Source organism: Daldinia caldariorum, assembly GCF_022478825.1.
Source record: "Daldinia caldariorum strain CBS 122874 unplaced genomic scaffold F4812scaffold_9, whole genome shotgun sequence".
In the NCBI taxonomy this organism is placed as follows: Eukaryota; Fungi; Ascomycota; class Sordariomycetes; order Xylariales; family Hypoxylaceae; genus Daldinia; species Daldinia caldariorum.
This window is the reverse complement of record NW_025953045.1, coordinates 733,037-747,689: the sequence shown is the minus strand read 5'-3', so window position 1 is coordinate 747,689 and position 14,653 is coordinate 733,037. Positions and strand designations below refer to the sequence as shown.

At 47.2% G+C, this 14,653-nt stretch overlaps 5 protein-coding genes across 5 annotated transcripts; 3 read left to right on the top strand and 2 right to left on the bottom strand.

The window, feature by feature from the left end:
• Positions 1–596: 596 nt before the first annotated feature.
• Positions 597–2,051, top strand: F4812DRAFT_459643 (nucleoside hydrolase; the record flags this gene model as incomplete). Its single annotated transcript, XM_047937586.1, has 4 exons — positions 597–633; positions 688–960; positions 1,033–1,067; positions 1,134–2,051. 4 exons carry the CDS (start codon positions 597–599, stop codon positions 2,049–2,051), a joined length of 1,263 nt encoding a protein of 420 aa, XP_047789853.1.
• Positions 2,052–2,197: 146 nt separating this feature from the next.
• F4812DRAFT_400418 (Sm-like ribonucleoprotein) lies at positions 2,198–2,907 on the bottom strand. Its single transcript, XM_047932209.1, has 3 exons — positions 2,790–2,907; positions 2,609–2,685; positions 2,198–2,538 (listed from the first exon to the last, which is right to left on the bottom strand). The coding sequence occupies exons 1-3, from the start codon at positions 2,815–2,817 to the stop codon at positions 2,344–2,346; spliced, it is 300 nt and encodes a 99-aa protein (XP_047789852.1). The 5' UTR covers positions 2,818–2,907; the 3' UTR covers positions 2,198–2,343.
• A 1,475-nt stretch (positions 2,908–4,382) lies between these two features.
• Positions 4,383–5,454, top strand: F4812DRAFT_429916 (uncharacterized protein). Its single transcript, XM_047934314.1, has one exon. The coding sequence runs from the start codon at positions 4,426–4,428 to the stop codon at positions 5,062–5,064; it is 639 nt and encodes a 212-aa protein (XP_047789851.1). The 5' UTR covers positions 4,383–4,425; the 3' UTR covers positions 5,065–5,454.
• A 1,256-nt stretch (positions 5,455–6,710) lies between these two features.
• Positions 6,711–9,562, bottom strand: F4812DRAFT_459640 (fungal-specific transcription factor domain-containing protein; the record flags this gene model as incomplete). The annotated part of the gene is made up of 5 exons (XM_047937585.1): positions 6,711–6,860; positions 6,924–8,057; positions 8,148–8,207; positions 8,281–9,343; positions 9,441–9,562. 5 exons carry the CDS (start codon positions 9,560–9,562, stop codon positions 6,711–6,713), a joined length of 2,529 nt encoding a protein of 842 aa, XP_047789850.1.
• A 1,821-nt stretch (positions 9,563–11,383) lies between these two features.
• On the top strand, positions 11,384–14,634 carry F4812DRAFT_429913 (putative multicopper oxidase). Its single transcript, XM_047934313.1, has 2 exons — positions 11,384–12,818; positions 12,909–14,634. The coding sequence occupies exons 1-2, from the start codon at positions 12,119–12,121 to the stop codon at positions 14,348–14,350; spliced, it is 2,142 nt and encodes a 713-aa protein (XP_047789849.1). The 5' UTR covers positions 11,384–12,118; the 3' UTR covers positions 14,351–14,634.
• The last annotated feature ends 19 nt before the right edge of the window (positions 14,635–14,653 follow it).

The following is a 14,653-nucleotide window of genomic DNA, read 5'->3' as shown; positions in this document are numbered from 1 at the left end:
ACGCCAGATGATGCGTGGTAGCGATGTATTTATATAAGTTTTCAATGCACCGTATTTACTATATAGTTACGTAGGTAGCTAAAGGAATTAATCAATTCTCATTAGAAGTTGTTATAAGAGGTATATATAATATAGTTAGCCATTCCCTTCCAATTCACTCTGACCCCAAATAACAAAAGGTTAAACATATCAAGCAGTTTGTGGCACACTGCAAACAATTTTGACATCATTAGCAACTTCGCACGGTATAGGAGTGCGCGGGAGCTCACGGGGTGAATATATATGTGATCTCCGCTTTCCGGTAGCCGGAGACTAGCGGGATCGGCTTCCCCGCAGGTCACCGACGGTAGGAACGTTGGGGGAGGGGGGTCACGTCACACAGCGGGCTTTAGGTATTCTGAGTATCTGAGGTACGGTGCCCAACTTCCCACTTATAGCCACATCTTATCGATAAATAGAAGAAATGACCTCCTCTCTCTTAAGTCACATGCACGGTATCTTATAGATATTTTTAGATTGTATTCACTAGAGTCTTGCTTCAAAATTACATAGTCTTGCATTAGAGCTTTTGGTTTTCATCCTTCATTATAGCAATCATGGCCCCGAGAAAAATCATCATAGACACCGATCCAGGTAAGTGAGAGAGCAAAGATGAAAAACGAACTTAGATCCTAACGAATTACGTAGGCGCCGACGATGTCATAGCCATGCTTCTCGCTCTAGCTTCCTCTCCCGAGGAGCTAGAGGTGCTGATGATCTCAGTGACTTACGGAAACGTGGCCCTAGAGGCCTGCTTGCGAAATGTAGTCGGAATGTTCCACGTTCTCGACCAGGAGATGGAGTGGCGCAAGTCCCAAGGGAAACCGCTAGGTTACGAGGTCTTGCGGACTTACAAGCCGATTGTTGCTGTCGGCCCCGAGCATGCTCTGGAAGACGAGATGCTAATGGCAGATAATTTTCGTAAGTCGAGAGAGGTGGATGTGTGTTGAGTCTGCACTAGATGAAAAATGCTGACAAGTCAACTCGTGGCAGATGGAGCTGATGGCTTACACGGCGTTCATGAAGCTGTATGTAGGAGAAAAAACAACACAGGACTCATAGGTGCAAGATTTCAACTAACGTATTCTTAACAGCACCCTCACTTATCACCGGCTGATACTTGGAAAGCCCTCTTTAAAGACGGAGTTCCGGTGGATACTGAGGAGCCCTCATACCTAAAATATTTCACGCCGTCAAAGACGCCCGCTCACAAAGAAATCCTGCGGATCCTGAGGGAGGAGCCAGCTGATACGGTTTCAATCTGTGCACTGGGTCCATTAACTAATCTAGCTCTAGCTGCTTCGGAAGACCCCGAAACGTTCCTCAAGGTTAAGGAGATAGCTGTCATGGGTGGAGCTGTCGAGTGCGTGGGTAATGTGACGCCAGTTGCGGAATTCAACACCTACGCTGATGCCGTCGCCGCCGCTCGAGTGTTCGCTCTGACGTCGCCAAACCCGGCTTCCACCATGCCCCCCATACCCAAGGACAAGGCGACCCTGCCTCCCTACCCTGAAAAACTCTCGCGAACGCTGAATTTGAGTCTGTTCCCACTTGATATTACTACGCCGCATCTCCTAAACCTAGGCTTCTTTCTGGAGAACATTGAGCCGCAACTCGCCAGTGGTAGTCCATTAGGGGTATGGGTTAACACCTTTATGGCCGGTATATTCCGTCAAATCACATCTATGATCGGTAACGAGGTAGAGCCAGGCCTATCGCTTCATGATCCTCTCACCATCTGGTACATGCTCACGGGATCTGACCCAGCATGGAAGCTGGCCCAGAACGCGCCAGAAGATATCCGTATCGAGACATCAGGACAATGGACTCACGGAATGCATGTTTCGGACCGCCGCGGCAGAACACGACCCGACGGTGTGAATACCTTCGAGGTCCCTGGGGATGATGACGGTTGGCTTAGCTTGCTGAGGGGTAATAGGATAAACAGATATGTTAGCAGTCCAGGTGAGATGACATTTGCGCCGTACCTAATGGAGCGCCTGTTCGGATGAAAAGGGCAGTCAATATAAAAGAATTGAGCATGTTGGTCACATGTATATCCTGACGAGGCGAGGACAATAGAGATGTCAGTAGGACGCCAGTGTGGGTATCATTAGACAAGAGCGTACCCCGTACCCTGTGAATAAAACTTCCAGATTCCTTTCTCTCTCGTAAATGCAATTGTTATTTCTCCCCAAACGCCAGAAATGAAATCTCAAGGTATCAAGAGCATTGTGTTTCAGGTCATGCTCCGTTTCTGCTGCTGCTGCTGCTGTTGCTTTCCGCCGCCGCCGCCGCCTCCTTCTATATGTGTTTAATCCCACCAATAGCCGAACCCTTCACCTGCTGCCAATTGATACTATCGTCAAGGGCCTCGTCTACCAAGCCCACTGCGCAAACATTGTCTCCCCTTACCAGGTAGAGACCCAGGGGAACCTCAGTAGAGAGCTCCGTATCGTCGGGTGTTCGGATTACTCGTTCGATCGTTTGCCCAAGAACCTGGATACGTAGGATCAGATCAGCCGCAGGTCCGACATCTAAAAATACTAGTAATGCGATCCGCCCTTACCAAGTTGGTCATCTGGTCACAACTCAAGAGGTTCCCCACCAAAGTTCGGGAATCGGCTGTAATTATCAGGACCTTCTCTGCGCGACTGTTAGATTCCTCGGGCTGTAAGCTTTGCTCGATGCTCGAGAACATAAACAAGGCTAACAGGGGGTGTATCTATATGGGTTAGGTATGATCTTACTATTGATATAACCGCCGAGGTTGGACATGGTGAAGATATTACAACAGCTGGTAGGATCACGGACAAATCTTGCAGGCGACAGGACCACGAGGTGAGTCGGGTAGCTGAATTAGGTGGTTATCTGTGCGCTTTAGAGATTGCGGGGTGTAGAATAAAAGTATTGGTGATATGCTATGTTAGGTAAAAAGTGTTGTAGATTTGAGATTTGATGCGTCTATCCGTCAGGCAGCTTCAAAAGTGGCACTTCGATTTGGAGCTCTCTCCAACGAAGCTCAAGCCACTGGAGCCACAAAACATGTATTTACTAAAATTTAAGCGCGATAACAGATGCGTATTATGTACAAGGGATAAAAGCTTAAGCTAGGTATGTACATGTGCTTCCTCGGCTTCTTACATAATTGCATAGTGTAGAAAAGTGCTATACTTAGCCTGGCGGACTAGTTAATTGCTTTCAAAGTCCGAAGCAGCCGACATCCGTAAAAAAGAAAAAGAAATCCTCTTCAGAAATTGGTGAGCTTCCTCATAAGGCAATTTGCTTATACTTTAAGAGCCCTTAATTTTCACCACGGAATCCCCCCTCAATAAATACGAGGGCGTATGCTAAGCTCCCAAAGGAATCTTTTTAACGAAGTTTCACGACTTGTAAGCTTAAAAAGCTGTGCCCTGCCTCTGTTCTAGAACAGCGAAAGCTTGGCGTCCTTTTTACATCATAGCCTTTAGGCAGGTTCCGAACCCAATAGCCAATCAATTGGAAGCATCTGGTTTTGAAACATACTAATCCTTGTCAGGTCTTTTTGTTTTAACCTGCGGCCTCCAAAACCTTTGAGTTTCCATGATTGGCTGTCACTTCTATCCCTTGCTTGCCCCTGGTCTCGCTTGCATATCGCCACCCTTCTCATACTTGCAAGATACGGGCTGGATGGGCTGGATGGGAAGGTTCAAGGCAGCCTTCCTAACCTTCCCATCGTTGTGATAGGTTATAGCACTTCCAGACAGGGGGTTATGATGGCACCTGCTAGATTGTACGGAATATGCCACCGACCCATTGAGTTACACGAGATACATCGGTTACACCCAGCAGGCGCCTACCTACCTTAGGTAGTTGTTGTCTTTCCCCAGGTAGGTCTCTTTGTCTTACTCCCGGAAGGCCTGAACGGGAGAGAGAGCCTGGCAGGCTGAACAATGTAAGTCACGTCAGAGGTAGGAACCTAGGTAAGTATATATGTTGCCGCTGATCCCTCACCCCTTTGCTCTCTCTCCCTTTTTTGTTCACTACCAATCTGATAAGTCTTGTTCGGTTCTGGCAACATTTCACTCTTTTCTTTTTTACTCTTTTGAATTGAATAAACGGGCATTGATCCCTTTGCTTTCTACACACAATCACTTTCTTTTAAACACAACCCCAGCGGTTTCATTCGTTCGCTTCTATTCTCGTTGCCGAATTACAAAGTCCTACCTTCAATTCAAAGCCATTGAGACGAAGAATACTTGGACCAAAACGAAGAATCGACTCGGTTCCTATAAAATCTAGAGCTCCTTCTTTTTTCACCGGTTGAAAAAGACGTCGATCAATTTCTATTTTCGCAAATACACAAAAAACCACTTTATCAACCTCAAAACATCCAACACCATCATCATGAAGGTTCAAGTCGCTTCCGCTGCTGGTCTCCTCTTGGCTGGCCAAGCTCTTGCCGCCCCCCGCCTCGTTCACGAAGTCCGTGACGTGAAGACCGCGGCCTCTATCATTGCCGAAGTCGCCCCCTCTACCCGAGACTGCGCTGCTGGCGGTGAGTGTGTCACTGCCGACGTCATCGGACCCCTACTGGTCTCCCACATGCAGCAGTACGGCATCTACAACCCGGCTCAGATGGCCGGCATCATCGCCCTGACGGCCTTCGAGTCCGTCGAGTACACGTTCAAGCACAACGTGTCCCCCGGCCGCCCCGGCCAGGGTACCTCGAACATGCAGATGTTCAACTTCAACCTCAAGTACGCGCAGTCCATCCCCGAGCTCAAGGACAAGGTTGCCGGCATCACAGAGGATGCCCCTGATGACAAGAAGAACGAGGTCCTCTCGCTCGTCAACGACAACAAGTACAACTTCGGCAGCGGCCCCTGGTACTTCAGCACCCAGTGCGGCGCTGACGTCAAGGAGGCCCTCAAGGCAGGCGATGATGCTGGTTTTGCCGCCTACATGCGCTGCGTCGGTGTCACTATCGACTCTGGCCGCCAGGGCTACTGGGACGCCGCCAGGAAGGCTTTCGGCCTCATGTAAAAACCGTTTTTTATATATTTTTTTTGGATACTATGCATGTAAGGGACGATGTACGAGGCACGGAAGTTGTCAGATCATACAGGCGTTTTTTTAGGTATTGCTTTATTGCATCATCAACATGATCATCATAGCATCTAGTGGGGGGATATCTTAGCGAAGGTTGCTATTTTATAGGGTTTGCACTTATTCGATTCTCATGTATATTCAATATTTGATACATAGGTATTTATATAAAAATCTACGTGGTCTGATGATATTCGCTGGTATTCCATAATTCATCTTTTTTTCCCTCGTCTTTATGACATGAGTTTATAATACCAGCTGTTTTGCTTAACTCGGAAATTCGTAGTTATGTTTACGCCATATGAATTATAAATTGCAAAGGAATCCCTAATAAAGTCAACCCAACTTGGAAGTTGAAAGCCACTGAGATTTGTGTGACCTGATACGTGTATAATTTGAAATATAGAAAAGCCCTTCCAGGAGCGTACGTTCTATTTTTAAATACCCATGTGGACTTGTTTACATGGAGAGATTCCGCTACACTGCTTACTTTATCTTGGGAGGTACTTACCTAGGCAACTATAGGGATATTTAATATTCGCTCTTGTTGTGTTTGATCCCGTGTAAACATGGGATGAGAATTTCTTTATCCCCCCTAATATATAGAGTTCTATTATCACAATTACCATGAATCCATATTAGTATCGAGAGCGCAACTAGATTACACGAGCACAGCTATTGTATACCTGTTTACTACCCCTTAACCACTTCCACACTCTCACTTTTTTTTTCTTTTTCGAATCCGTTGCTGACGAGCACAATAATGAGTGCTGCACCTACAAGGAAGCTGGAATGCCTACCTACCTAGGTACCTACATAATAGGTCTGTACCTAGGTAGCATTTACATCGGCTATGCGCGCGAGCGGCGTAGAACTTTATACGAATCTAACTTACCTTCCCTTCTTGTCCCCGTTTTTTTACCCCTGACTCCTGGAGGGAATGATCCTAGCTCGACGAGACGGCGAAAAAAAAAAAAAGAAAAAGAAAAGGGAATATAAGTTAAATATAGCTTCAGGCGTTGACGGTGGCTTCTTAATTCAAGACTTAGGCAAGCGTAGGACGCGTATACAGACAAGATTTCTTTTTTTTTTTTTTCCCCTTTTTTTATAGGCTTCGAATTTTATGACCAAAACGCTACTTCAAGTTTACTTAAGGTAGGCTTGCAAGATAAACGCCACCACCGCTTGGCATCTCATCGCAACAACAGACGTGACGATCTGCAAGCGGCTTCAGCCGAGAAGGATAGGAAGCCTAGTTTATTTGGGGCATTGATACGCGCGCCCAGAGAAGAGTTTTTCTTTTCTTTCTAAATCCCAAAAAGCTTATACATAACGTACATCCTCCCTCCTTGGCGATATTATTTTTCTTTTGTGTAGTCCCCCAAATATAGAATATACCTAGATAAGACAAACAACGTGCCACCAATTTAAACGTACCTAAACTTAGGTATAGTTACCGATATTTCCAAAAAGGCTTCCTTACCGGGTATCTATCTGACTTTCGTTCCAATCCATCGCAGCCGAGCGCCACCTTCGATAATCTACATAATCCCCAAAGCCGGTGAGAGGCTAATTACCCGACGCTATGTGCTGGGCGTCTCTGGGTTCAGAAATGTGAAAGATCCATCTGAGGATCCTTGCTGGGACTGTTGCTCGGGATTGCCCGCGAAGAATTGGAAGGATGTCTGGTCTGGACCCCACGTTGCTGTTTGCGCGTAATTCTCAAATGCGTCCTATGCAATCATTGTTAGTTCGATGTCTTCAGTATTAAACATATTTATGTTTTGGGGACATACCCAGTCGAAATTATGGTCGACAGCCATATTGCCCCCTCCGCCTAGGGTTGTGAACATAGAGAATGGTGAGGCTGCATTGTTAATTGCACCGAGATTGTCAGGTTGGAATTCAGGGGTAAGTCCCGTTCTAAGTCCACTGCCTCCTAAACCTCCCAAACTTCCTAGATTAAGGTCCATATTTGGGTATGTTGTTCCACCGGGTGACTGAATGGTTGTTGACGTCGAGGCCTCCGAGAGCATTCCAAGAGCTGAGGCCGCGGAATTATCGGGAAGCATTTCATTACCAAAGGTGAAGGGATTCTCGGATTGCGTCGGTGGTCCTGAAGTGTTGGAAGGCGTGGGAGGCGGGTTCCTGAGCTTTCCTAGCATAATCTCAAGGATGTTCGCAGCCTTGTATGCCTCCACCGATTCGTTGGATAGCGACTTCCAAATTTCTGCGACCGCTTCGAGGGAACTCAACATTTTCTGCCGTTGTTCCGGTGTCCAAAAGTAGATGGCCTGTGTATCCTTTCGCTTTCCGGATGTGGCAGCAATGTGATCATGGTGAAGATCAAGGATGACGAGCATTGTTGGAAGCAATGTGTCTTTAGATGTAGCTGACACATACCATTTCATAGAACGAAGTCGGCCATTTGGTTGACACTCGCGATATATCATTCTCAGATGCCCCAAGATTTCCAGCGAAGCTTCAATTGCACTACGACGGGAATGAGCGTATCGTGGATTCTGTCGCGCGCGTAACATGTGCTTCCTATGTAACATGCATATTATCTTCTGATATAGGATGTCTAGATTGAACCTCGCAATAATAAGTGTTACAGGGTCGTGCGATCCTTCGAGGGGACGAATCTTTAGGTGCGGTGGGAACTCATTCTTGATTTCTCGGAGTTTCTTGTCGTGTTGTAGGATATCATCGTAGCTCACTGGCTTGCCTACTCGTGAGACAGATTGGAGTACATTTCCCAATTCGATGCATAATTTCGTTTTACTTATCATGTAAGCGATTGGACTCGGCTCTGTCAACGGCCTAGAAGGAGGCAGAGTTTTGCTGTTGGGTCCAAATTCTTCATCGAAAATATTATGCGGAAGCTTCGTATCTGTGTCGTGTTCGTGGATACTCGCCGGCAAACAAATCTTTAGAAGTTTGTTAGTGACCATGAATAGGTGAATGATGATGACCGGCATGGAATGTAGGATATATATAGATATATATAGGTAGCTTACTTGATATGAGAATATAATATCGGACATGCGTATCAAAGCCCACGTTCGCCGTCGCATTTCCTATATTAAAAGTATTAGTGATATATTGTTCTATGAGATCGGATATCGAACTTAGAAGATATTCTATCCGTACCCCTTGGAATGGCGTGATTGATGGAAACCAATCCGCGTCCCGATGATAACCCATTCGAAAAGCTAACTTTGCAATGATACCTGATATGATCCATAACGAAAAGTCGGCGTCCCAGCGAGAAGAGTATTCTCCAAATAAATAAAGAATCAGTGTTTCCACCGTATACTCAACCGGTTTGGTATAATCCGCGACTACCAGGCATTGTACCGTTCGCAATCGGTATTCTGCTGCGAGCTCCAGGGACCTACCTTTCCACTCTGGGGGCTCGTCTCCAACTTTATGATAGCTGAGCATCGCAAGGCATAGCATGGAATAGAGCAAGCCTATCCATGTTATAGTAGACTTAGATGGATCTTGCCAGTGCGTCCGCAATTGTGCCTGAAAAGTAGGCGCGTGGACTATACTAGCAGCAGTATCCAACGAGTTAAAATACCGCGATATTAACGTCATTATAGCTGTCCTCGAGGGTAGCTCCGCTCTTAGCTCGACTTCGACTGCTGGTGGAGCAGAAAGTAAAAAGATGGGAGAATCCCGAGCGGTTGCTGGTTTTGAAGACATAACTTTCTGATAACTGTTTTCGAGTTCTTTCTTGTGGGAGGCAAAGAAATTCTTCACTTCAGCAATATCAAGCAGGAGTAGATGCCAGTGGTCTTGTCCAATATACATAGACTTCCCCTTATCTGCGTCGACTTTAAGCATGCCTAAGGATGTGGACAACCCATCATCAGCGTCGCTATCGGGACCATCGCCATCGGCATCATCGTCTCTCATGGCACCTTCATCATCATGGTCGGCATTCGGAGAAGAGCTATCAGCTGTAGAAGGGGCAGGGGGTGCGGTACTCGAAGAATTGGAGATTTCGACATTCGCACCGCCATGCATCAGACTTAGAACTAAACCTTCTAGACGGTCAATACGATTCTGCATATCATCAGGATTTGCGGAAGCTCCAGCACTACTTTGATTTTTCCTCCGATTGGTTGGAGTAGCATAGACGCAGGACTGCGTGTCACCGCGTTTGATGCAATTCTCACAAGTCGGAGTTCCCCTGTTGCATTTCAACCTGTTAAGCAGGTCAGCGATGCCGTCTTATATAGGGAAACTGCTGAGTGTTGGATTAGGGAATTAGGCTAGCATTTTCAAGGAACAGGATTACTCACTTTCTCGTCCGGCACGGATAGCAGCTGAGCGGCACCCTGTTTCGGCGACGGACCACCCTGAAATGTTCCTCAGGCGAATAGCCCGAGGATGATGTCGTCGCAGACGGAGGCGTGGGGGTCATTTTGAAATAACTTGAGTAAGATAGACAACTAGAAACTCTTTTCGGGGTGCTCGCTCTTGTGTCGAGTGTATGCCGGACTTAGGAAGTTTGAATGCTATAAGGGGGTCCAGCCTCTTCTTCAATCTACGTAAGCCAATCTTCAAAATGACAGCCTGAGCATCAGGGATTGAAGGATATGAGGCCACTGAGTAAGCGTCGAGAGCTACTGGGAGATGGGAAGCTGACGTTCAGGATCCCAATAGTTCGGAGATAAAGAACCTCTTGCAGGAAGTTCAAGGGTATAATGATCACGATGCTGCCAAGAGTAATGTGGTATCCGCTATATCACAGCTTTCGCCAGTGATAATAACCAATGAAACACAGAATCTCGGTACGTAAGACGTGGAAATACGATGTTCGCGACTAAATGATATCGCGAACGTAAACCTTCCGGTCTAGTTTAAACCAAGGTGATCGTTATGCTCGAAGTGGAGCAGTGACGGGCCGATGCAGATCTGATATCGACAATATCCTAATGTAATCGAGATAATGTCGCAAAAGAAACCACCGGCGAAGTATCTTAGAAGATTATAAGCCGCGTAACCCTTCTATTAATAAGCTAGAGTCGATTGAGCAATAGACCTCAACTTAGATACGACCACTGCTATCTTCTTGTATAGTGTTTTGAGTTGCTCAAATCTGAAGTACAATCTTCCTACTAGAAAAGTTTCGACTTGGAGTACGGTTGGGTTCTTCTCGTAAGACGTTGGTAAAGCTGGTTCGGATAGAGCGGTCACGACGTACAAACGATTCGTAAAGTGGGCAGTTATTGATAATGCTCTATTTTTTCTGGTAAGCGAACAAGCTACTAACTCATAGTCGATTCGACGACGATATACGAGAGAATCCGGGTCGACGTACAGCAGTAGAGAAGATTTTCGCCACAGCTAGTTTGTGGTACGCTAGGTAGTTACATTTGGTGATTTATAATATTGCTGCAAATAAGAGAGAGAGTACAATCGTCGCATACAATACAACGGTTTGCACATGGGAGTGGCAAAGTACTATTTGCCTTAATCTGCAGTTATTTTACCCTGCTTCTTCTCTACCAAAAAAGAAAATAAATTGAGAAGAATAAGGCTAGAATCAAGAACGGGAAGAGGTCGAGAGAAGGAGAAAGGTTGTTGTTGTTGTTTTAGGTGTAAGTGATTGGGTGTAGGTGAGATGGGAATGGGATAGTGAGGGTTGCGATGGTAAAGAGTGATGGAAGAGGTGCGGGACGAATTACGCTTCAAGCTAAGCCAAAGATGGGTAGTGGGGGGTAAAGGAAGAAATAAGGAAGAAATGTTACAATTAGTTACATCCACCTAAAAAACCCGGCCGAAAGCTCTCGGCCAATCAGAAATTAATTTGACCTGAGATGTTAATGCATAAAGTCTGGCATACCCGGCATTACCCACGATATGCGAGTCGTTAATGCAAGGCTACCGTTCTTAATTTCTGAATTCGATAGTAGTGAGTCATCCTTCCTCAAAGCCGTCAGCAAATACAGGCAGGTAATCTGTATGCGCTTAGCCATATCGGGCACCGCGGTACGTATGTTAGTGGGTTGCCTATTCTCTCTGCTTCCACGTAAAGACGTGTATAAAATTATTATGTAAAAAGCATTAGGTACCGTTAAAGCTTATTATTTAAGCATGATGTTTGGATGAACTAGGTAGCCGTGTCTAAAAATACCAGGTAGGCACTTTCTTAACATCTACCTAGGTGGGTACCTACATGTACCTAAGGTTAGGTAACCTAGAATCGCAAACTCTATCAATTGCAAATACGATTTTAGTTATTCACAATCACCTAAGTACCTAGTGGTATACAACTTTCTCGATATACGTAAATTTCTAAACATCCTTCCATCAACCAGTCCATATAGTGTGGATGAAGCAGTGAGCACGGAAGACGAAAGAAGCGGAGACGCTTATGGACTATGGTAAAAATAAATAAGAGCCAAGCACACGACATCCGAACTTGTCTATAGCATCTACTATATGCTACTGATTTTATCACCTCATCAGCGCGCCGAAGACATGGTACTTTCGGCGATTAGTGTACCGGTCCGTTGCGCCTTCGAGCGGCGAGGACTAATGAGCGTAAGTGGATGAGGTTAGGTTACATTTGTATATGTCGAGATCCAATCATATGGCAGCAATCGGCACATGGGATCTTCAGCCTAGTTTTCTAGATATAGTATGTACTGCGCTCTCGCCTCGTCGCACAACACTACAAAACATTACACATACAAGCAATAGAGTAAAGATGAAGACTTGCCAACAAAATTGCGTTATACTAATACCTTTAGCGGATACATATGAATTGGCTTGCTACTAATACAGATAAGCCCTGAAGTCAAATTGGGTTCGGTCAGCTCAAGTGGTGAATCAGCGATATTCAAATACTTCGGGCGATGATTCATAATGCTACTTGAGTTTAAAAAAAATAAGAATAAAAAATAAACTAGTAGCTTAGATCCCTAAGCCTCGGTGTTGAGTTCGATTTTTTTTTCCAATGCTACGGTAGAGAATGGTCGGCCATCGCATATTACAGTCCCTATCGCCGAAGAAAATCCATCGCGACGAGGCAAGAAATCGGCTTTCTGGTATCGAGCAAGGCGAAAGTGACAACGTCGCTTACTGCGAGGAAGGAGAAACGGAAGAACAAGACAGACTACTCACATCTAGTCACGATAGCGTAGATGTGACAGAAAAAGCACAAGCAGTTGGCCAACGTCGATCACGATGGTCGGTCATTGCCTTTACTCTCGCTTGTATCGGCAGTATTTTATCTTTGGCATGGGTAACGCTATCACTGGATATTCCCCATCCCGAGAAACCGTCTCCTCTAGCAGTAGCACAAAGCATTCCTCTTCGCCGTCCGGACGAAGACTACATATTGGATCCCAACTGGGACTTTGAAGCCCCGAACCAAGTGCGGAAATATGACTGGCTTATCATCGACAAGGATGGTGAACCAGATGGAGTTTTAAAGCCAATGATAACTATAGACGGCCAGTTCCCCGGGCCGCTAGTCGAGGTCAACGAGGGCGACGTTATCGAAGTTAACGTTCACAACAATGCCTCCAACGCCACTGCTATTCACTGGCACGGAATCTTTCAGAACGGTACGAACTGGATGGACGGAGCTGCGGGCGTTACTCAATGTCCCATTGTTCCTGGCGCTTCGTATCGTTATAGGTTCAACGTTACCGGGCAATCTGGCACTTGTACGTATAGTCTCACCAACAGACGCGAGACCTCGCGGGTCTCTTTACGTAGTATTCATGTCACGAGCGAGGTACTGATTCAGCACGCAGATTTCTATCATGGCCACCAGGGCGTCCAGGCCTTAAGTGGACTCGTGGGACCTCTCGTGATCCATGGTCGAGACGAAGCAACGCATGATAAGCCTGTCCCCTATTCGTCAGACCGCGTAGTCTTACTCCAGGACTGGTACTACGATTTAGATAGTGGACTCATGCGAGACGTGCTATCTCCGGGCGTCGAGGATGCGCCGATACCCAATACGGCTTTGATTAACGGCGTGAACCAAGCTGACTGCTCGGATCATCCCAATAGAAAGTGTTCAGAACTGCAGAGGCCTCTTCCCAGCTTGGATCTAGCCTCTGGCGAGGGCCATAGACTACGATTTCTGAACGTTGGGGGGTTCGCCTGGCTCCAGGTTGCAGTAGATGGGCACGATTCCCTACCGATTATCGAAGTAGACGGTACTACTGTCGAGCCTGTAGCTGGGTCCTCGCTAGTAATCGCCCCAGGGCAACGGTACAGTACAGTCTTGACGGCAGATCGGCCCGGAAGCGAAGCATTCTGGCTTCGAGCCAGGATGATAACTTCCTGCTTTGCCAGTCATACGCTTCCAGAGAATGGCATTGACGAGGCGAAAGCCATTGTACGCTACCATGCTGATAAAAAGAGGGATGATGACCACACGTCCCCTCCTCCCCTGCCAACTACGGCTTCACACCTTGAATACCTCCCAATATGTAAAGACATGAGCTCCACAACCTCCTTTTCTCCCTCCCCAGCACAACCAGCCCCCATGTCCGCCGACCACTCGTGGTACTTGCGCGTTAATCTCGCCATCGGAGACTGGCGCTTACAACGCGGCGTCATGAACTCGTCCTCGTTCCGCCCGGACCCGACATCCCCAACGCTCCACCGCATCCTCGACGGCCTCGCGCAAAACAACGAGTCCTTCGCGCGAACCGGCATCCTCGACACCGCGTTCGACCCGGCCTCCGAGCTCGTCATCTCCCACAACGGCGGCGCCGGAGCCGACGTCGTCGATATCATTCTGCAGAACATGGACGAGAACAGCCACCCGTTCCACCTGCACGGCGCGCAGACCTGGGTCCTCGGCGCCGGCCACGGCTACTTCCCGGGGTACGCGGCTCTCGGGCTCCGGCCCGAGGGGAAGGGGCTTCTCGACCCTGCGAACTCGAGCGCCGCCGCCGTCGTCGTCGATAACCCGCTGAAGCGCGACACGGTGGCGGTCGAGGGTTTCGGGTGGGCGCTGCTGCGGTTCGTCGCGGACAACCCGGGCGTCTGGCTGTTCCACTGCCACGTCGTCTGGCACTCGGAGGCCGGGATGGCGATGCAGTTCCTCGCCCGCGCGGATGTCATGAGGCGCTGGGAGTTGCCCGAGGACGCGAGGAGGCTGTGCGAGTTCCCGGACGAGGAGCTGAGGAAGGGGGCTCCGCCGAAGGATGAGGTGTTTTTTCCTCGGGTTGGAGAATGACGGAGAGGGGTGAGGAAGTCTACCTCCTAACCTAACCTACTTGAAATATACGACAGGGATGTTTCGAAAGCTTAAAAGGACCATTTAGATACCTACGATACCCCCTATAGTATAAGGTATATATACCTTGCTTTACATATTCTATTATATATACCAGGTACCTAATGTACCTAATCAGAATCTTTTCCAAGTTTCCAATATCAAACCATTCTATTTACAAGAGATTACAACGAAGCAGACCTACTAGGTGGGTATTCGCGATTTATATTCTAGTAAAATATGGCATCGTAAGAAAATCAGATT